The sequence below is a fragment of the Nothobranchius furzeri genome, chromosome 4 (assembly GCF_043380555.1).
Source record: "Nothobranchius furzeri strain GRZ-AD chromosome 4, NfurGRZ-RIMD1, whole genome shotgun sequence".
Classification (NCBI taxonomy): domain Eukaryota; kingdom Metazoa; phylum Chordata; class Actinopteri; order Cyprinodontiformes; family Nothobranchiidae; genus Nothobranchius; species Nothobranchius furzeri.
Window position 1 is genome coordinate 77615422 of NC_091744.1, and position 23035 is coordinate 77638456.

General features: G+C 41.2%; 1 protein-coding gene across 7 annotated transcripts in view; it reads right to left on the reverse strand.

Moving 5' to 3' along the window:
* Positions 1–23035, reverse strand: part of abcc8 (ATP-binding cassette, sub-family C (CFTR/MRP), member 8) — an 86905-nt gene that overhangs the window by 50932 nt on the left and 12938 nt on the right. For 6 of the 7 annotated variants that reach the window (XM_015964892.3, XM_015964890.3, XM_015964889.3 and 3 more), the window contains exons 3-9: positions 20252–20393; positions 16209–16330; positions 12734–12900; positions 8047–8289; positions 4275–4463; positions 3360–3524; positions 2857–3012 (exon numbers count right to left, since the gene is read on the reverse strand). In XM_015964892.3, the coding sequence (XP_015820378.1) occupies positions 2857–3012; positions 3360–3524; positions 4275–4463; positions 8047–8289; positions 12734–12900; positions 16209–16330; positions 20252–20393 (1184 nt within the window). Of the gene's footprint in view, positions 1–2856; positions 3013–3359; positions 3525–4274; positions 4464–8046; positions 8290–12733; positions 12901–16208; positions 16331–20251; positions 20394–23035 lie in introns of those variants that run through there. The other variant, XM_054733246.2, reaches the window with a different exon arrangement.

The window sequence follows — 23035 nt, forward strand, 5'->3', positions numbered from 1 at the left end:
ATTAGATATCAAGAACAAATGGCCCCCAGGTGTTTGTTGAAATTGCATTTTTTTTTCTTAAAAGAATAAATAATTTTTCTAGAGTTGTTGTGTCAGGTGATAATGAGACATTAAAGGAGGCCTGAGAGATCTCAGTGTTGAGAATCAGAGAGGTTTTTTTCTGCTACTTAAAGCAAATAAAAACATTTTTAACATGTTCGGTGTGACAAGACAGAATCAAACTGTTGATTTTGTTTAAACCAAACATCCTTAGCGTAGCTGCTGTGTTCACTTTTTCACCCAAACAGCTAAATAAAGGACTTTGGTGCAAAGTGCAACAAAATTATCCATCCTTCTTCTTTACCTGCATATCTATGCAGGGTTAGAGGGGCTGGTGCCTATCTCTAGCAGTTTCCGAACAAACAGGTGGGGTACACCCAGACAGGTTGCCAGTCAATCGCAGGGCATTACAGACACACACAGGACAACAACCAGGCATGCACGCACGCACGCGCGCACACACACACACTTACACCTAAGGACAATTTAGAACCCGACAGTCATGTTTTTGGACTGTGGGAGGAAGCCTGGAGGGAACCCACGTGTGCACAACGAGAACATGCAAACTCCTTACAGAAAGACCCAAGGCTGGAATGTGAACCCAGGACCTGCTTTCTGCAAGGCAAGCGCCAACCACTGCTCCACCGTGCAGCCCATGCAATAAAAACCATGTCACGCAAAAGTGTGAAGGCTTTGGATTAGAATTTTTTTTTTTTTACTTTAGATGAATTTGGTCTTTAGCTGTCTCTGATGTGAGATTGACTCCCTAATGTGAATGTCTCCAAACTGAGATCACTCTGATTGCTGCAGGTATGATGCTAACTCCTTTAAAACACTCCACACAGCCACACTTAACAAAAAACTCTAAATGCATCAATATTTCCTTCTAACTCTAATGTTTTCACCCAACCTACTGCATCATGAATGCTCACTAGCTACTCAATGCCATCTATCCATAACAACACGATTCTGCTGCACAAACACATTTCAAACAGGCTGATTGCATACTTAGAATTGACTGCACACCCGTGAAATGCACCGATTTAACTGCAACAGGGAGAGCAGCACGCAGCGCCTTTACATCTATATGTTGCTCTGAATACAACGCCCCGTTTCCCACGTGATCCCAAGCTTTGTGCTATTGAACGAGACCGAAGGGATTAAAAATAAATAAATAAATAAATAAACAACACAGTGTATGATATAGAACAATATAACAGGATGCTGCAACAACAGCAGGGCTTCAGCTCTGGGAGGTGGAAAACAGAAAAGGCAAGAAGAAAAATGCAGCAGTGCACAATAAAATGCAACAAATCTAATCAGACATTTCATTTAAGGGTGAACGCTCCTGCAGAGGATTTAGGCTTCTTTCATGCATGATAAGAGCATTTAAAAGGTATTGTGCACGCTTCTACCTCTTGTTCCTCTATTGTTTGTGGATGATGGTTTGTTTCAACTGCAGCAGTAGACCACAGTGTTTACGTAAATAGAAATCCATGCAGTAATATCTACTAGCGTGACATATCTACAGCTGGTGCAGGAAGGAGCAATGGTGAGCCAACAGGCCATAGTCTGCAGGCAGGCTCCTCAGATGCAACATAAAAATGCACAGAAAAATGAAATCACAACACAAAAAGGCTCCAGCCGTAACACTTCCCCCCATAAAGCCTAAGGTCTACACCTTTGGGTACAAAAAACAAACAAACACTGGAGCCTTTTTGTGTTGTGATTTCATTTTTCTGTGCATTTTATGTTGCATCTGAGGAGCCTGCCTGCAGACTATGTTGGCTCACCCTTGCTCCTCCCTGCACCAGCTGAGCTGGGTTTTCATCAGCCGCAAATTGTTTAAAGGACCAGCTGGAGCTCCTCACCAATGGAGACAATAGTGCAGAGCTGCCTTTCCTCTGGTCTGTTGTCTCCCACTTGGAACTTCGATATTGTGCTCTTTAGAGTTATGTTACATATTACTGTTTGAACCTGTTTTGGTAAAAGTGGATTTAGATCCGTGGTGGTTAAAATAATAATAGTCATCTTTTCTGAATTAAGAGAAAGTAAATAAAACCTTTGTTAATTTTCCTTTGTGTCACGCGTCCTCCATGTTACCCCAGGCCCCCTAGACACCTGGTTTTAACAGTGGACTTTAACACTTTTTCTGCAAGCATTAAAGTCAAATCAGCCAACTGCAGCTCTGCAGCTCAGAGCTGAGGAAACATTAAGGTGTTAAAGTAAATGAAAGTGAAGATTTGTCCCATTCTTTTGTTCTTTTTTAAACACAGAAACAAAAAAGAAGAAGCAGAAAGTACAATAAGGAAGTCAGCCGTAACAGATCATTGCTTAAGAGAAAACCATATAATGGACTGGGACAGCACACGGATCATAACCACCGAACAACAAAAATACAAAAGATGGATCAAGGAAGCAATCGAGATAAGGAGACGTGGATGTGGGACCATGAACAGGGACGACGGAGTTTACACGCTGGACCACGCATGGGACTGCATCGTCGGAGAGGGGAGAGCGGGCAGTAGAGGGCGACAACGTCCTCTGCTGCCCGCAGATAAACGGAGAAGGAAGTGACGCGCCACCATCAGCGTCAGCCTGAAGAAGCCGGCAGCCGTCGGCGAAACTGTAGCTACAAACAGGTAAACAAAACTGTTTCTGTGTTTAAAAAAGAACGAAAGAATGGAATTAGAAAGACACAGCAAGAACACACCTAAGTGAAGATTTGTGACGTTTAAACGCAGAAAAACTGATGCCGCTCCGCTCCGGGTGGAGACGAGCATTCACAAGAGAGAAGGGGACTGGCGTCTCTCTTACCTGCACTGGCATCGCCCACAGGTTAGGACAGAGGAAGAAGAACCACATAAGCTGGTTGGTATCTATAGCAACCAGGTTACAAATCTGACCCACGGTGAGCTCTCCCATGGACATGTTGGATGTGCACAGGCGCATGATTTTGTTGTAGATTTTTGTCTGAAGAGAAGACACAAAAGCACGCCTTAAACACTGATTTGAATGATAAATTCATTCATTTTTTTCCATATTTTTGACCTAATTTTTAAAATTACTCAACATTTTGATTCGTTGATTATTATTTTATACAAAACACAAACATGCATCAACAAATTTGACAGCAAAGTCAATCATTTGTTGTAGAATGTAACATTTAACTCTAATATGGTCTTCTAATCAATGCAGCTTGTTCATTTAACCGTCTCAGAAATAAAATATTTATAGGACAGTTCCATGTTCTTTTAAAAATCTAAAAATAACCAGGTTGCGGGAATTCGTACATCTTTTGGAGCGTTTCTCAGGCTCACCTGTATGGCGCCTCGCAGGTTGATTCCAGTTTCAATGGCTACATAGTAGGAAGCCTGCAGGAAGGTCCTCTGCAGCAGCAGAGCGATGAAGAGCAGCACCGCCAACACGTACGCGTTCTCCAGGAACTCTTTAGAGGAAATAAAATAGATGCCAAGTAGCTTCATCTGGAATCAGAAGCAGGTAGAAAGAGGAGGCTGATTTATTACTGTGGGTCCTGTAGGAACCTGACACTTCAGGGCGGAGTTTAATCAAATTAATCCGTTTCACCCCTTCATAAATAAATGTACTGTTTAAGTTTTAGAGGAGGCATTTGAATTTATGAAACTCGATGAAAAGTAAAAGGAACCGCATCCTCTGCAGCTGTTGTAGAAGATTATGATGAAATTATAGGAGATGCACACAATATCTCCATCAACCGTTATTTCATTCTGTATCAGGCGGAGATTATCCCTCAAAGGGAGACTTGTCATTAAGGTTTCATTAATATTTCTCAGTTTCTCTCTCAGTAACAGATTATTATTATTAAACTCGAGTACTCGCTGACAAATTTGCGATTTTCACAATTCCCAGGCCTTTCCTGACTGCAGCTCTTCACCGTAACAAACGACGCCCGTTTTCTTTTGTACCAAAGAGTGTTTTTTTTCTGAGCCGTGTGGAATCCAAGAAGCAGAAAGAGCCACGGCAGCAATAAGTCTCGTAAATATTTGAAGAGGCTTACATTAGTGCACCATCAGGCAGGTGTAGCAGGGAAAGAGGACGTCGCACATGTCTCTCACCGAACTGTGACCTCTGAGAGGCAAAGAGGAGGTCTCAATCTCTGTCATGTGATGCTTGTGCTCTTCCCAGAAACTGTGATTAAAAACTCAACCTTTACTGCTACTTCAAGAAGGTTTAGTGTACGAGAGGCTGCTCACCGGCTGCTGAATGGTGCGATTGTCTTTGCTGATGTGGTGAACAATGCCAGAGATGCACAGAGGCCCGGCAAAGCCCAGCAGGTCGGCCATGAAGCGGAACGTGATGCTGAGGATGAGAGGCCTGCCGAACGCTTTCCTCAAAGCCTGCCAGATCCATTTTGGACCTTGTGGTGCCGTGCCCTGAGGCTTCTGAATGGGAGGTATGAAAGTAGAGACAGAGTGTTATTGAGATCAAAGGCTCTTTGTTGAACGCAGCTCAAAGCAGTAAGATATAACATTTTTGGCCTCCTGCAAAGAATTTAGCATTTTACAGCTAATTCACACACAATAACCACCACCTCTACAAGATCTGTGGCTCCATTAGGGTTAAAACAGTAGCTGCCGATGAAGTAGGGAGTAAATTAGAAGGTTTAGTCTTCGTGGAGCTGCTGCAGTTTTTCAGAGGAGTCTAACATGGCAGCAAAACAAAAGGAAAATACACAGAGTCAGACAATAACGCACTGCAAAGAGTGAAAAAAGGAAATAATTGCCTAGACACGAAAGCCCCATTAACTGAAGTGCTCATACACAAACTACAGCAGGAACTCAAAAAAAGAGGTCAAGTTGGCGGTGCTCGTCGTTCTCACTGCTGCTGCCTCGGCATCACAAAATGTGATTAAGGGAAACTTTCAGAGAGGAGCTGAGTCCATCAAATAAATGCACCACAGATAGATTTATGTTTAAAGGTAGAAGTAGTGGCTGCAGAGGATACAGCAGCCAGTAAAAGCTCCTGAATGCTTTAGATGACAGGAAATTAAAAATCCATCACAGGTTTCATTACGACAAAGACAGAGGCGTGTGTGTGTGTGTGTGTGTGTGTGTGTGTGTGTGTGTGTGTGTGTGTGTGTGTGTGTGTGTGTGTGTGTGTGTGTGTGTGTGTGTGTGTGTGTGTGTGTGTGTGTGTGTGTGTGTGTGTGTGTGTGTTGGTGGGTGAGATAGAGAGCGAATCCCTCAGTCACTCTCAGATCTGTGAGAACAGACGTGACCACCATCATGAGTCCCCGTCTTCCTGTTGGCGCTCGAATCAAAGCTCGGACGTAACACGTGTCACTGTTACGCACACACACTCACTTCCTCCCATCAGTCCCAGGATCAAACAACTGGGAAGGAGGTTTTTTACTTCTCACACTGTCTGAGTGGAACTAGCTTCCCATGAAGAGCACTGTTTTCAGCCCCCTCAGGGGTCGGGATGTCGTCCCGTTCACAGTAAACCGGGACTGACCCGGCGCAGTGGTCTACCGCCACCGCCCTTCCCCGCCGCTCCACTGGGATGTCCCTGACTCTCTCATCCCCTCGCCGAAGCCGGAAGGAAGCGGGACAGCGCTCACACCGGACGCACACGCAGTAGTGACGAATGCCGAGTGACCTCCCAAACACTGGAAAACAACGACCCTGCAGAGGAGGCCCTTTACGTCTGACCCCATGACGGGGGCTCCAGAAATGAGACTAAAAAGATTAGGAGTAGTATGCTTCTTCGATGTTTTATGGTCGTTATACTAGTTAAAATACTGTAGTGGTGTATTTATTTGTCCCTTTGGGGGGTAAGAGTTGCAGATTTGTTCCTAAAAAAAAAAAAACTGAACAAAGAAATACAATTTTGAGGAATTAAAACCTTTTTTGATTGTTTTTAATTGAAGACCTTGATCAGAACCAATGTCATACATTTTCTGTGTTATTTCAAGTTTTTTGCTCACGTTCTCATCATCCTTTGGTTCATTATCCATTTGAAAAGGTTAGGACTTAATTTAATCAGGAAATGTGTTTTTTATGCTGTGATAATATAAACAATTAATGGCAGGAAGCTACAATGCTCCTAGAAATCATGCAGAAAGAAAACAAAAAGTAGGAAGTAAATAATTACTTTAAACACACAATGCAGATGATCCTTACTGAAAAATGAATCAAGGCTGCAAAAAGTTATTTTACGTCTTAAATTCCTTCCTTTTTGATGAATAAATGTAAAATTACACTTATTGTTTCAGCAATGAAAGACTTTTAGTTTTTGCATTGGTATTGACCCTCTGGAGGCAGGCGTTGCAGATTTGCAACGAGTAAAACCTACTTACCTGGTTACTCCACGTACGTGTTTCATGAGCATTTTTAACTCAGAAGTACCCCTGAAGGACTTAGTTGTTCGTCCTTTTATCAAAACTTATTTTGAGCCTGAGAGGGTTAACATGGAGATTTAAGAGGTAAGATATGATGTGTGACAATGCAAACATATAATTAAATGAATATTAAAGTAATAAAATATACATTCAATATCAAATATCACAATGTTTTTAATCAAATCAATTCAGTGCATGCTCCCTGGATAACTTGTTGGTCAAAAGGACTTAAATACAAGATACCAGATGTTTTCTGCATCTCCAAATGTATGAAAGTGTTTTTTATAAAAACCATCGTGTGACATCACTCAAAGGTGAAAGTCACAAAAATTAAAGAGCAAGTCACCCCCAAATCAACTTTTTTTCTGATAAACTATATAGATGTGTGTCTAGTCGTGCTGCAGACACGTGCAGTTAATAGTTTTGTACTTTAGTGCATTTTAGTTAAAATAGCAATTTTCTGCCTAAAACTGTCAGTGTTGTGCCGTTGTCAGGTATAAACTCTGCACTGCATTAGGATTTAAATCTGCCATCGCTATTGGCTAAGAGGTATGTTATGATGTAAACTGGTTCTTATGATGTCACAATGCCGTTGTGAGCCTGTGTGTGTGTGTATTTGTTAGCGGCTCCGCCCTCTCGGTCTGCTAGGCAACAGCATTTGTTGCATTTTTCAAACATGAAGAGGGAGTGAAGTAAGTTTCTTGTAGGGGGTGACTTGCTCTTTAATTTGTGGAAAGCTTCAGCATCCAGAAATCTGAACACACAACCTCCCCCAACGGCGATGTAGTTTCAGTTACCATGGCGATTGAGTTTTTAAAAGATGCTACTGATGTGATTCTGAAAACTCTCATCTTTGGTTTGAAGGATTCCTGCTGAGGCATTAATAACTCTGCAGAAAAAAATAAAAAAATAAACGTAATCAAGTCTGTAAAATCCTCACAATGTTCTCAAGTGGAATAACTACAACAACAGTACTAAATACGATGCTCCTCTAAATAAATGAGCACAAATAACATAGTTGTAGTTTGACATTTTCCTGTTTAAGAAGAATCTTTGTCATAAAAATGATCCTTTTCGTGGCTAGACTGAATCATCTCTGCTGTTTTAACATGAGAGCAGCAGAACGGAATAATAAAGAATCAAATATCTTATTAATGTCAGACTGAAATATCAAAGAGATTTAAAAAAGAAACTAAAAAATGCCAAATGGGCTGAAAAATGGTTTGCCGAGAACACCAGAGTCACATAAGCAGCACATTATTACAGTAAATCTTGTTTGTCAGCAGAAAATCTAATTAAATCTCTTGATGATTTTCAAATAAAAAGATTTACTTTGTAATCTTTTCTGCTTTAGATTCAGATACATTTTATGTGTAAACATTTAAACTTTGGGCAGCAGCAGCAGCAGCTTTGTTTTCCTCTTATTCGTAACATTTTAAAGTGTACTTTTATATATATTAAGCTGATCCTGATCTTCTCTGCTGCCATCTGCACTCATCTGCTGGATAAACAAGTCCAGAAATAGCCACAATCACACAGGAAGCTCCTGCATTGATGATCTGTAATGTTTAGGCATGGCGACGTGAGCCGTGAGCTCAACGCTTTCCTCGGCGACCAGACCTCACCTTCTGCTCTTCAAACTCCTGCCGGAGCTTTATGTAGTTGGTGAGCGCTCTCATGGCGATGGGCAGCTTGCCGATGACCTTCAGGTCAATGGGCCGCCTGTGAGCGGAGGTGATGAACGTGTTCATCCACCAGTAGGTGGCTTTGGACAACAAGTTGACGAACGGCTGTAGGAAACGGACGCCAAGGTCCTGGAGGTCTTCTGGGGGCTTCACTTCCATTGGAGTGGCAAAACACATGTAGCGCTGGAACGGGAAGGAGAGGTTTGGTTACAGCTCGACCCTGATGTTTCAAAGAGTTAAAGATGTGGTTGACTCATTTAATCAATGCATTTGTAGTGGTGACGAATGCCTTGTAAGTCGTTCTTGGGGGGGGGGGGGGCATACCAATGCACCATTTCCAGAAACTAGTGGTGACCCACATCACAGCTGAGCCTCAGACGGCAGGTTCTGTTGTCTTATATCCTGATATTTGAACATCTTGCCTCTGATTGGCTAACGGCAACACGACTCAACCACAGACATACAACGTTGATGTTTTTTCTCCACAACTAAACACAAGCCTGGAGGAGTTCTGCTGAGTGGTGGAGTTGCTAATGCTAATGGTTAGCTTATAATAGTCGGGACATTCTCTGATGTTTACTGGACAGTAAAATAACAACAGCCTTCCTCATCTTGAGTCAAGATGGGTGAGTGCATGAATGTTAAGTGACAGTGTGACATAGATCTGTCAGGCTTTTTTTAATCCTAGAGTTTCACCGTCTATTTTGTATCAGAAGCTAATGCAGGAGATAGGTGTAGGAGACTATTTACACATTAAGCCTGCATGAAAAACTCAGAGTGACCGATCATAATCAGAAATAATCATTAAAAATGGGTTTTCAGTGGTCAACGCCTTTAAAGAGTTCTGATCACAGAGAAAACTTTAAAATGAACCTTCCAAAGAGGCGGGGCGCTGTCTTTCCAGTCCGGGATTCAGAAACATTTGACTTCCTCATCCCAGCATGTGTGGAAGTCGTGACTTCTATAAGGCCTCACCTATACCATTCATGAAAATAAATGAACCTTTGTCTAAATTATTCTTACAAAATCACTAAAATGTCCTCACCAGGCCACTGTAGTCACATGAATTACATCAAAATACAAAGAACATCCTTAGCATGTGTCAATTATTGCCCATTCCGCACAAAACCCACATTCAAGGATTGAAACAATAATGATAATTTGCCATTAATCCCTACTTCCATTTATTCCATGTGGCTAATCTTAGAGGAGAGCAGATGCTTAATAACTAATTACCAAAGGAACTTTATTCATGGTGGCAATTAACTTCTTCTTTTATCACAACACCCTCAGCAGCATCGAAACATCAGCTACAAACCACACTATTTCTCTTCATAATGGTCACAATCAAATCGCTTAACAGGTCCTAAAAACTCCCACTAGTCATTAACTTCATTTTGAAGCAAGGGCTCATGCGAGTTTTCCACTGCTTCTTTTAGCAGCTAACTGCGCTGCAATCACAGACATCATATACATAGAATCGACATGGAATAGCGCTGCCTATTGGAGCAGGCATAGCAGTGACCTGCCATTTTGGATGGGTTCCCATTCACCCCCAGTGGATTTATTTCTATGGAGGAAAGTGTTTACCCATCTAAAACACACATTTTATTCTGCTTTTTCACAAAATCAGACATATGACACGTCTTCTTGGGCGAGACACTTGCCTAACCCACCTTGCTTGTTGGCGGTGGTCAGTGATGCCTGTGTTCAGTAGTTTCGCTACCGCCATTGTGCACCAGGACAGCTGTGGCTACATTGTAGCTCATCATCTCCAGGGTGTGAATGTGTTTGCCATTTTACCATGATAATAAAAATAAAAATGTAATAAAATTAAATGAATTAAAATATAAACTTCCATCAGGTGGACTAGAAAAGCCAACAGTGATCCCATATGATCTGTTTTCAATAGTGTGCCGGTTGTTGCAACCATTGGTTGCACAAAAAAACAGGTGTAGTTGCTCACCCTGCATCGACTCCAGTTGGGTTTGGAGCGATGGTTTGGAGAGTGGGGAACCCACCCAATATGGTGGCAACACTGTTACGCTCTCCAGCACCCAGTGGTGAGTCTACATATTAAAGGTATAGCAAGCGATGTTTCTGAATTTCAGGAAAGAACCGCCCTCTCCACGTTGCGCAACACTCTCCCAGCGCCTGTTTACAAGTAGCTGCCGACCGTAATGTGTAATAAGAGGTTCTAAAAATAGCATGCAGAACGTTAGCTTACGTCTCGAGCAGAAAACCGGCAACAGCGGCGTCTGTAGGGAGCGGACTGGACGATGTTAGCCTCTTCCTGATTTCCATGCGAGTTCGGGGTGCACAGAGTACGCATGCGCAGGAAGTGAAAACTAACCCAGGATTGGCTTCATCAGAAATTGATATTTTTGCGGACCAATGGTTGACGTGATCCACATCGATTGCTATACCTTCCTTTAATGGCCTTGTTCGAGTTGAGCAGCGCCTCGCCTGGAAAACAGTCGAGAGCAGACGGACGCAGCAGTGGGAGTGGCTGAAAGCCGGCATTTAAGTCGGACAGATTTCCCTACATGTGTAGCTCACGGGTGACGATGGGTGAAGATATCGCGTTAGCGTTCATACTTGTTCAATTATTTATTTTGATTCTGGTGCCTGTTAGCAACCGAAACACATCCTCACGTGTTTGTGGATATCATATAATGTATATGGAGACCTGACTGTAATACTAAGTAAAGGTTATCAGCTGTAGCTTTAGTGTGCTCATAGGAAACGTGACAAAATAACACAAATCACATTCCTCTTTGTGGCCTATATAGTTGTCATCATCAACGCTGCATGATTTACAGAATACATGTGACCAACTAACATTTTACATTCAACCACCGGATGTTTGGATCAAAATGTGAACCAATCAGATCTTAGATCAGGAGAGAGCCAGGCGTTTCCCGACATGCCCTAGGTTTTGCAGCCGGTGGAGAGCAACTGCAGCGCCTTGCTCCAAAATCTGCGGCCGCCTTGATCTCCCGAGGTTATCGTTGTCTACGTATGCATGATGTCAGAGCAAGTCGGCGTCAAGTCGGACACAAAGCTAACCGGCAAGCATTGCGCGCCAATCACCGGTGATCTAATCTGCACAGAACTGGCTTATCTCGAACACAGCCAATGGCTGCAATGCTAATGCTATCAATGGCTGACGTGATCCACATCGATTGCTGTACCTTTCTTTAATGGCTGCAATGCTAATGCTATCTTGTAAACAGGAAGTGGAAAATTAGATTTTTTATCTTACTACTTTTTTCTTCCTGTTTTACCAATATTAAAAAGCAGGTTCGTTATATTAAAATTAGTCTGAGGAGATCTGACAAAACTCTTTAAACAAAAAAGATTTTTTTTAAAAACAGGAAATCAAATTAAAATTAATTCCAAGCAGATTACACTTAAATAATATTTAACTGGACAATGAAGCAGCAATTATCTGCGATCATGTGCATGCATGAACATTGAAATCCTCAATAATAACAAATGCAGCTGCAGGAGGCTGAGTGCAGGCCATGATGGGACGATTTCCCTGGGGAGTCCTGCGCAGTAACAGATGTGTGTTTGGTGCAGAGGTTAACAGAGATAAACAGACTCTGAAGTGTCCAGAGGAAAAATAGTCAGACAAACGTACATGGTTCTGGCATTTTCCCTCTGGTGTTCAAGTGGGGGTCGGATGACTGTAAATGTCAAAAAATGAATAAGCAGAGGATTAAACTGACGTCTTTCTTGTGCGATCAATAAAAAGGGAATTTAAATGTGTTTAGAAATGCTCCTATCTCCTTTTTGCCACCAGATGTTGAATGGGTTAGGCTGAGCTCTTTGTCTTTGACTTCTAGTTGAGCTTTATGCCTCTGTGAATGAGTGATTTTTTTAATCTAGGCTGTTTATAAACAAACATAGTTTATAATAAAACTGCAAACTCACCACAGCTAATTGAAATGCAGGTGAGAACATAACTTATAAGGTGACCCATATAGATGTGCAAATAGTAAAAATCTTTATTTCAGGTTGTAGTTGAGTGCATGTTTTACAGCAGTTTGAGTGCATGAAAGATTGTTGCAGAAGAAATAGAAATCCACTTCGAAATTTGGCAAATTCCTCAGTTTTTCAAGAGGAAAACACAGATCTGTGAACCAGAACAACCCTAGAGCCAACTGATTGTTTCCCTCACTTTATAAATGCTAGCTACGAGTTTTATTTAACTGTTGGCTGCACTTCTGACTCTCTCTCTCTCTCTCTCTCTCTCTCTCTCTCTCTCTCTCTCTCTCTCTCTCTCTCTCTCTCTCTCTCTCTCTCTCTCTCTCTCTCTCTCTCTCTCTCTCTCTCTCTCTCTCTCTCTCTCTCTCTCTCTCTCTCTCTCTCTCTCTCTCTCTCTCTCTCTCTCTCTCTCTCTCTCTCTCTCTCTCTCTCTCTCTCTCTCTCTCTCTCTCTCTCTCTCTCTCTCTCTCTCTCTCTCTCTCTCTCTCTCTCTCTCTCTCTCTCTCTCTCTCTCTCTCTCTCTCTCTCTCTCTCTCTCTCTCTCTCTCTCTCTCTCTCTCTCTCTCTCTCTCTCTCTCTCTCTCTCTCTCTCTCTCTCTCTCTCTCTCTCTCTCTCTCTCTCATACACACTCACCCTGCCCATGATGACATTGATCTCCACAGCCAGTAGGAGCCCATACAGCAGCACCAGCAGTCCTGTGATGCAGTAGCGGAGCTGCCCGGGGCTGATGCCATGTTCTGTGTACTTGGCAAACTTGATGGTCTTCATAACAAAGGCGAGCACCCAGTAGATGAGCAGGGCTGAAGAAAAGACAAACAGGAAATCACAAAGACGAGAGGAAACTATGAATTACTCTGTTCACGGGTTTCTGCAAGAGTCTAATACATTTTCTACAATTATAAAGAAAAATCTAAGCTGAATTTTTGATGCAATTTATTTCCAAAAGCCTTTTTTTCTTCATTTAACCTCCTAGGGCCCTGTGTCCACACATGTGGACATTGGTTCCTTGCACTCTAAAAATGTATTCTCTTCTACTTAGACCTTTATGTCATAATTTATAGGCACTTGATATTGACTTAAATGTACCTTTTTGTTGCATTTTTTGAGGATATTTGACAACATTTTTATAGAATTTTTATTGTAATTAAATTTTTGTGATTTTGTTTCTCTTAATTACAGTCAACTAATTTCTAATAGCTAGGTGTTTTTTTTTCTTTTAAATCACACCAAATTCCAGTTTGGGTCCCAGGAGGTTAAAGGTGTGGTGCACTTGTTTAATCAGAACACTTGCAGTGGTCTCTAGAAAGATCGAATGGCTTGCAAGTCATTTCAATTCAATTCAAAGATACTTTATTAATCCCAGAGGGAAATTAGAGCGTAGTAGATCTGTCAGGATTTTCTGATCCTAGAGTTTCACCGTCTATTTTATATCAGAAGCTAATGCAGGAGAAAGGTGTAGGAGACTATTTTCATGTTCAGCCAGCATGAAAAACACAGAGTGGCTGATTACAATCAGAAATAATCATTTAAAAATTGTTTGTCAGCATTCCACGCCTTTAAGGAATTAGCTTTAAGGTCCGATGCATATTAAATCTTCTTATATCTGCTAATCAGCTGTCAGTTTGGTCAAAGAAACACCAGCGAAGAACGTTGCCTTTGTTTCATGATATTTTGTGAAAGGGACCTCTAAGAGGTTTACTATACAGGTGCTGGCCAGTAAATTAGAATATCATCAAAAGGTTGAAAATATTTCAGTAATTCCATTCAAAACGTGAAACTTGTACATTATATTCATGCAATGCACACAGACCAATGTATTTCCAATGTTCATTACATTTAAATTTGATATTCATAAGTGACAACTAATGAAAACTCCAAATTTGGTATCTCAAAAAATTAGAATATTCTGAAAAGGCTGAATATAGAAGACACCTGCTGCCACTCTAATCAGCTGATTTACTCAAAACACCTGCAAAGGCCTTTAAAAGGTCCCTCAGTCTTGTTTTGAAGGCACCACAATCATGGGGAAGACTTCTGACTTAACAGCTGTCCAAAAGACAATCATTGACACCTTGCACAAGGAGGGCAAGACACAAAAGGTGATTGCTAAAGAAGCTGGCTGTTCGCAGAGCTCTGTGTCCAAGCACATTAACAGACAGGCGAAGGGACGGAAAAAATGTGGTAGAAAAAAGTGTACAAGCTCTAGGGATAACCGCACCCTGCAGAGAATTGTGACGACAAACCCATTCAAAAATGTGGGGGAGATCCACAAAGAGTGGACTGCAGCTGGAGTCAGCGCTTCAAGAACCACCACGAGGAGACTCATGAAAGACATGGGATTCAGGTGTCGCATTCCGTGTGTCAAGCCACTCTTGAACAAGAAACAGCGCAAGAAGCGTCTCGCCTGGGCCAAGGACAAAAAGGACTGGACTGATGCTGAGTGGTCCAAAGTTATGTTTTCTGATGAAAGCAAGTTCTGCATTTCCTTTGGAAATCAAGGACCCAGAGTCTGGAGGAAGAGCGGAGAAGCACAGAATCCACGTTGCATGAGGTCCAGTGTAAAGTTTCCACCGTCAGTGATGGTGTGGGGTGCCATGTCATCTGCCGGTGTTGGCCCACTCTGTTTCCTGAGGTCCAGGGTCAATGCAGCCGTCTACCAGGAAGTTTTAGAGCACTTCATGCTTCCTGCTGCTGACCAACTTTATGGGGATGCAGACTTCACCTTTCAACAGGACTTGGCACCTGCACACAGTGCCAAAACCACCAGCACCTGGTTCAAGGACCATGGTATCCCTGTCCTTGATTGGCCAGCAAACTCGCCTGACCTTAACCCCATAGAAAATCTATGGGGTATTGTGAAGCGGAGGATGCAATACGCTAGACCCAACAATGCAGAGGAGCTGAAGACGACTATCAGAGCAACCTGGGCTCTCATAACACCTGAGCAGTGCCACAGACTGATCGAGTCCATGCCACGCCGCATTACTGCAGTTATTGAGGCAAAAGGAGCCCCGACTAAGTATTGAGTGCTATACATGCACATTCTTTTCATGTTCATTCTTTTCAGTTGGCCAACATTAGAGAAACAAACATTTTTTCATTGGCCTTTAGAATATTCTAATTTTCTGAGATACCAGATTTGATGTTTTCATTGGTTGTCACCTATAAATATCAAAATTAAACGTAATAAACATCGGAAATACATTGGTCTGTGTGCATTGCATGAATATAATGTACAAGTTTCACGTTTTGAATGGAATTACTGAAATATTTTCAACCTTTTGATGATATTCTAATTTACTGGCCAGCACCTGTAAACTCTGAAAGTCCAGAAATGAAAGCAGAGCCTCACAGATCAAAGAACAGAGTCTGGCCCTGCAGAAGTTCCCTTGTTTGTGATGAAGAACCTCTCTGGCGTGACTTTGTCAGCTTGCGGGTCAGCGCCAGAGCCTCTTATAGGAAGATTAATATCTGTCTAGCTGTGATATGGAAACCGTGAAGCCAAAGGCAGTTTGGAGATCCAGTCCAGTGGAAGTAAAAGATCAGAGGCTGCATGCAGATAAGTTAATGAAGCATGAGAAGTAAATAAAAACTACATTAGGAGCACCAGCAGGGTGGTTTTTGCATGAGGCTGGTCCACCATGATGAAGGGTAAGAAGATAAGAAACTAGACTGAGACTAAAAGTCTTATATTAAAAATGCAAGATGTCTCATTATCTCAGTTCTCTTAGTTTGCTCTGATTCTGACCCTGAGTCTAATTTGAAAATAATGGACTGTCCATGTGCAAGTGGCTATACAAGAGGCCAATTCACAATATATAGATGGTTCTACAGGAACCGGGCCTGCTCTGATGTCCAGGTTCAGTGACGCAGGATTTGTTTTATTATCCACTTTCATTCATCTAAAATAATCTGAAATTTAATCAGCAAGAAATTGATGATCCAGCCAGAGTTTTTTCTAGATATCAAATTAAAAACAAGGTTAAAATTTCTCTTAAAACATGGTAAGTGTTTATTTTGAGGGTTTGGGATTACCAAGGCTTAGAAAACTTCACCAGGTTGAGCAAAATAAAGATGGGTTGATCAGAAGTATCAGAGAATAAAGTACCTAACAGAAGTTTGGGGAAATTGGAGGTCTCGATGTTATGATAGTAAACAATAGAAGTGATGCCAGCCATGAAGGCCAGAGCTGCAGGCATGTAGAGATGAAGATGGAGGGACTGGCTGAACCTGAAAACGGAAAATAAGATCGAGGAAGAAACACGTTAGAAGAAGAACAAATGATTAGTTATTTGTAACAATTTGAACACCGATGCTGGGACTTTTGGATGTTTATGTATTTATGTATTTTGCAGACGCTTTTGTCCAAAGCGTTATAATCGGCATGTTGCCCTTGAGGCTAACAACAACAATAGTAACAACAACAACAACAACGAACAATTTCCAGTCAGTCGTAGGTGGCAGTGAGGCAGCACGATGAATCATGGAGAGCAGGGAACAAGGAGTGGACAGTAGAGAGGGGGACGGGTGCAGGGAGGGTGCTAGTTTAGAAGATGAAACTACTCGTAAAGCAGGTGTCCCATCAAACATCAAACATGGAGACAGAGAGCATGCTGGGAACCCGCTCGAAGACTCTCCTGATCTACCAAGTAGCTTTCTGTGAGCCTCTCCTGTCTGTGAAAAACACTGATGGACATAAATCACCAAAACACTCAAATCAACATAGAAGAGGCAGAAAACCAGAACAAAACCTAAAACATGAAGCTTTTTGACGGGTTTATAAAAACAATTTAGGGTCTAATTAAATCCTGCTGTGAGTAAAGAGCATTTTAACATCTATAGTGGATGTTCAGGCATGTTTATGTGCTACTAAATAAGACCGCTGCAGCACATTGCCTCTTTTTTGTTGGCAGCGATGGAAATGGGGCACAAACACTTGTCTCATGACCTCATCTGCTTCCTGTCAGCTGTTGGTGAAGCAGGAGGATGAAGCGCCGGCTGGCAACAAAATACATAAACTCTTGCTTTTTAGCTAAAAGCGAAGTGTTGCACAGTTGAAGCTGGAGGATGAACTTCCTGCTGTGATCAGCTGAGACGTTGTGCATTGGTGAAACAATAAGCTTTACCATTAAATCACTATCCGACCACTATCTGATTCCATTTCAGTATTAGTATGATCATACATGTGTTCCTTTTACTATGTAAAGAGCTTAATTCACGCCCATCTACTTTCGGACCATGTGTCCCAGGAAGAATGAAAACATGAATGCAAGTCAATGGGGATAAAACGCTATTTTTTTAATTCCGCTTGTTTTGTGCCATGGATTTCACATGTGATGTCTGGGAATTTTAAAGATACATTCTGATAGCAAGAAAGTGCTCATTTTCAAATGGGAGGAAACATTATTTTAGGTTTTGTGTAAAAATGAGTCCAGGTCAGGACTACAAATGCGTATCGCCATAGTGATGTCATCGAACCAGACACGGAGAAAAACAGAGGAAAAATGGCTGTAAGTTCAGCAAACTTCAAATCATTCCTTCAGGAGGAAAGAACCACCGTGAAAATGACCATGTGGTAAGTAGCAGCTATGCTAGGGGAGAGGAGATTCTGTGACGTGACGTCATTTATGTTTATGCATTTCGCAGAAGCTTTTGTCCAAAGTGACTTACAGGTGATAATCAAGCCATCAGGTTGCCCTTGAGGCTAACAACAAACACTATTCAGTCAGTCCTAGGTGGCAGTGAGGCGGCAAGATCAATCATAGAGGGAAACAAATATGGAGTATGCAGTAGAGATCGGGACAGGTGCTGGGAGGGTGCTAGTTTAGAACATGCTCTCTGAAGAGCTGGGTCTTTGGGCGTTTCTTGAAAATCGACTAGGAAGCCCCTGTTCTAGTAGTACATGCGATGTACCGATGGCTGATTTGTAGTCATGCTAATTACACATTTTTACAAGCTGATAAAGATAAGTACATGACTGGTGTGGACGAAACACCCATCATTAGTTTTCAATTAAATAGAAGTACAACATATGTGTGATCCAGGGTCTAAGGCAGACCGGATCAGAAAATAGCTCTTTTTGCCTCATTGACTTGCATTCATTCATTCATTCATTCATTCGTTCTTCCGGGGACCCATGAGCCGACCGGAAAGGGAGGAGACTTAGGCTACAGCCATGTGTCAAATTACATCACCTATTGTACACAAAATGTTACAGTTTTAATTTGGATGGTTCAAAAAATTTAAAGCTAATTATAATTTTTAACACATTTTAGAATGTTTTAGAATAAAACCTGCAAATATAAAAAAATCTCACTTATAATACTGCTTTTTAATTTAGTAATTATATTCATGAAGTTTGTGTAAACAGCACAATAAAAAAACTATCTGATTTCAGTTTGAGTGTTACTGTCAAAACAAAAACTGTCTTTATTTCCTCTCGTTCTTAAAGGACACTGAGCTGAGATGTAGAAGGATGCAGGAACGAGAAGAGTTTGTCTTTTCTGAGCCTCTTTCATTGAAAGTTTTTTTAAGTCAAGCCTCTGTTATAATTCAAATGTAATTGGAACTACATCATGCCAAACCCACAAGTAAAACACCCTTCTCACCCTCCCTACACCCGTGCCCCCTCTCTGCTGTCCACTCCTTGTTCCCTTCTCTCCATGATTGATGTCACGTTGTTGTTGTTAGTTGTTGATTTCCCTTTTTCCTATTCTCTCTCTCTTTCTTAACAATTTTTTTTATCACAATTGTCTCTTTTTGCTCATTTGAAATATATTTTTAAACATTTTCTAAATGCTTTTTTATATTTTTACATTTTTTGTTTTTGTGAAGCGCCTCGTGATTTTTATCTTGAGGTGCTATAGAAATGATACTTTCTTCTTCTTCTAGCCTCAAGGGCAACATGCCGGTTATCACTCGTAAGTCGCTTTGGACAAAAGTGTCTGCTAAATACATAAACATAAACATACTCCAGCAGAAAAAAAATGCTTCAGTCAGAAGTGATCCAGGCTTCATGGTGACAAATGTAGCGGTTTGAGCTGCTGGCAGTTATTTAATCATAAAAATCAGCTAAAATGTTCTAAATCATAACTTTCAAATAATGCACAACTGATGTTGACATGAAGGTTTGTCAATAAGAGTTTGCATGAATTGTTACCCTAGAGGAAACTGGTTCACTTGTTCTCTACATTATTTCTGCAGAAATATTTCTTTTATTACCTACATTATTCTTTGCATGAATAAACCTTCTGACACATGCTATGGTTTGTATGATAGGAACACATTTACTCATCTGGGGTTTGTTAAACTTATTATGGATCCTAATCTGCAGAAAATCGGTTTAAAGAAACCTCCAACTGAAACCTTCGCCAGGTTTGAAATCCGCTCTTGCGCAGAAACACATCTGATGCGAAACTGTCTGCAGTAAAATTATGTTTCTCTTTATTTGATTTGTTGTCAGTAATTCAATTAAAGATTTGCATTGAATTCAAGCATCCTCTGTAAAAGATTAGAAGCTTTTTGCTAAATGTGATTTCATTTCAAGTAATCCAGACATAAAAGTTAAGAACCATTCAAACAGGTTTCCAAACAGTCCTTCGGTCTTTCAGTCCTGACATCTGCATCATAAAAATAATAAAATATCCTCAACTCTGTGTGGTTTCTATCCCAGAGCGACTGACGGATCAAATCTGATAAGAAACCTGATGCTGATGATGAGTGGTGGCTTGGGAAGTGCCAATTGCAGCTAATTGGATTGAATTTCCATCAGTGGTGGATCGCAGTGTTTGATTAGATAATAAAATCCCTCTGAGGAACTACTAATGCACACTAATAAAGAAGAATCACGAAAAAAATTCAATTTTGTGGCACAAAATGCTGAACACATCCCTGTTTTACAACCAGACCAAAAGTCACGAATTTCCTCTGAATCTGGCAGCATTTCTACTAATTACAATACTTAAAAATAACGTAAAACATCAAAATATGTAAATAAATTCAACATGATCTTCAGGGGTGGTTTTAAGGGGGATCCAGAGTGGGTCTGAATCGCTGCTGTAATGTTGTTTGTGAAGTTTCTTATGAGTGTGGCTCTCTAACAGAGCATCTGGCCCCATGGCCTCTCGCTAATGCTAGCTCAGGGTTCCATACCCATCCGAGACGATGCCCTCTGCGATCTCACAGACGAGGATAAAGAGCAGCACGAAGGTGAGCAGCCAGCGCAGGTTGTGTCCAGGAAAGTGAAGCCAGGTGCTGTGGTGGATGTGGACCTTTGAACTCTGGCTGCCCCAACCTCAAACAGAGAAACATATCAAGCTTTAGTTAAATTATATATATAATAGACGTTTTTCACATTTTGAAGATAAATGTTAAACACAACGGCTCTCGAGTCTCAAGCTGTTAAATCCACATTCTGATAAACAACCTTGTCCTTTACCCTTGATGCCTCTTGTTTCATCATAAACTGACACAAGGAGAAAGATGCATGATTTACGGTCATGATGATAAACTACAAAGATGGCAGCAGGCCAGAGTCATTTTCAAAGTTCGGCTTGTTTCATTATCACTTTAAGTACAGAGTGATGCTGGCCAGGCAAAGCTAAGTAAGTAGTCCCATGGCTGCCAGCCTGAGCCTTTTATTTGGCTCTTCTCAGAGCTGTAACCACCTCAGTGTTTTCACTTGGACAGATGTTGGCCTCTGTACGCACCCTGATATAACATCAGCTGAGTCATCAAAGTGCAATGTGTATCATTCATTTAGCCTGTGTGAGAGCTAGTCTCTCCTTGATGGAGTTACGTAAGGAACTCTGGTGCTGTTGGCACCTTTTCCAGCTTGTCTCACTCTGAAGTGTTGAAACAGACTCGATCTGAAGTGCAGCTCTTCTTCTTCAGCTCTTTTTCATGAACGCAAATTAATTCATTCTGTTCAAGCACTCCTCGCTGTAATTCAAGTCAACATGAAGTCAAACTTTTAAATAAATTATGTGTGCACATCCACTTAAAATATTCTAATACTGCTTCTGTAGACAAATAAGAGCAAATGCTTCAAATTCTTTTTAATGTAACCAGGATTTGTTTAGGGGTTTGGTTTAAAGCAGACTCAGAGTAAATACTCTTACAGAGGTGTGATGGTGGCCTGGCCTGCCAGACTCGTCCCCGTTTCATTCTGCACAAAGAGTATGGTAACTCACAGGCAGAGGCACATGAGGGGCAGGACTAGGCAGCTTAAAAATAACCAATCAGAAAAAAGACAGAAAAGCCGACTGTACCGCGTAACGCTGCAGTTTTTCAGCTGTAGTCAAAAAAGGCGACTGGCGACAGCGCAAACATCTTTCTTTACAAGAAAGGCTTTTAGCGCTTCCACTTGTGTTTTTTTTATTATTATATATTTCATTTATTATTAAAATAGAAAAAAAAACAATACTAACAATAAAATGAGGTATCTCAAACCAAGAAAATAAAAAGGGAACAGAAAGAAGAAAACTTATGTTTTCTGCCCCTTTTTAACTAAAATGACATTTATCCACTGAAATAACAATAATTATAAATTAGCCTATACAAAGTAATTGCTTGACTGGTTACCTAACTAGACTTCAATTTGTAAAGAAAAAAGAAAAAATTAATAGTAATAATAATTCAAAAAGCAAAAGGATTTTTGTACATATACCTATTCATACATATAAACATTAAAGTGCATCGCATGCCCATATGGTCGCACATACTTCATATATACATGTACATGCATATATAGATATACACACGTATCCACTACATATACACATAAACAAACATACATTTTAAAGTCATTCAAGTCATTTAGAACAGAGTAAAGAGCCGCAGCAAACTCCACTTCAGTCGCCATGTTTATGACAAACTCAGCGTTGTGGTGTGTGGCGTACGCTACTCAGCGCTGATTGGCTCGGTTAGAATTCTCAGGGGGCGGGGTTATTAGAATAGGAGAGTTCCCAGACCCTTTCTCTGTGCAGAATTAAACAGAGGAGGAGTCTGGCAGGCCAGGCTAGTGTGCTGGTGCATCCTAATCTATCCATCCAGTCTTTATTTGGACTGTATCGCCTAACGCCAGTAGCCGCCACAAACACCGACAGATCAACACCTGGCATAGCTCCAGCGCACATTGGAGTGCATCTTTCTGTACATAACCAGGACTTTCTGTTGACAGCTTCTGTCAGGTGAGCAGAAAAGGTTTCACACCCCCTGAGGTTTGTCTTTAGTGGTGAAGCTATTAGTGAAAGCCCATCAGCTCAGAATGGTCGGGACGAGGGAAGAACGCCCGCAGATCACACAGACATTACAAGTTAATGATCTTCTTACCTTCACACTTATAGATTTTATTAGTGCCACCTTTTTTTTATTGTTACTGATAAATGTTGGGGGATGTCATCCAGGTTTTAAACACCACACTGCAAAAAAAAAGATTTTTAAGAAAGTAAAAAAGCCACATCTTTTGACTTTTTATCTTATTTCTTGTTTAAAATCAAATAAATTCTTCTCTTGAAAAAAAAAGCACCTAAAACAAGGTAAATTTCATTAAACACGATCCAAATTTTCTTGTTTTGAATAAAAGAAATTGTCAATGGGGTAAGTGGAAGTTGCTTGCAGTTTTGTCACCCAACGTTCCTCTGCTTAATACGTCTGAGGAAAGGTGCACCCAATTTTTGCATTTTTTATCTCTAAAGTTGCCACAATTAGGGCTCAGATTCTGCCTCCCTCTCTACCAGAAGCCCCTGTTGTTCTCCATTATACTCCTTTGAGCGTTTTTCCCCCATCTCTTCTTCCTCCCTATGGAAGACAGTGGCTGCTATGAAGTCCTCTGGCTCTCCTTGTGATTTTATGCCCCCTCGCTTCCTGAAGGAAGTCTTCCTTGTAATTGCTCAGCCGATCCTGGAGATCCTTAATGCAAGCCTTAGGATGGGG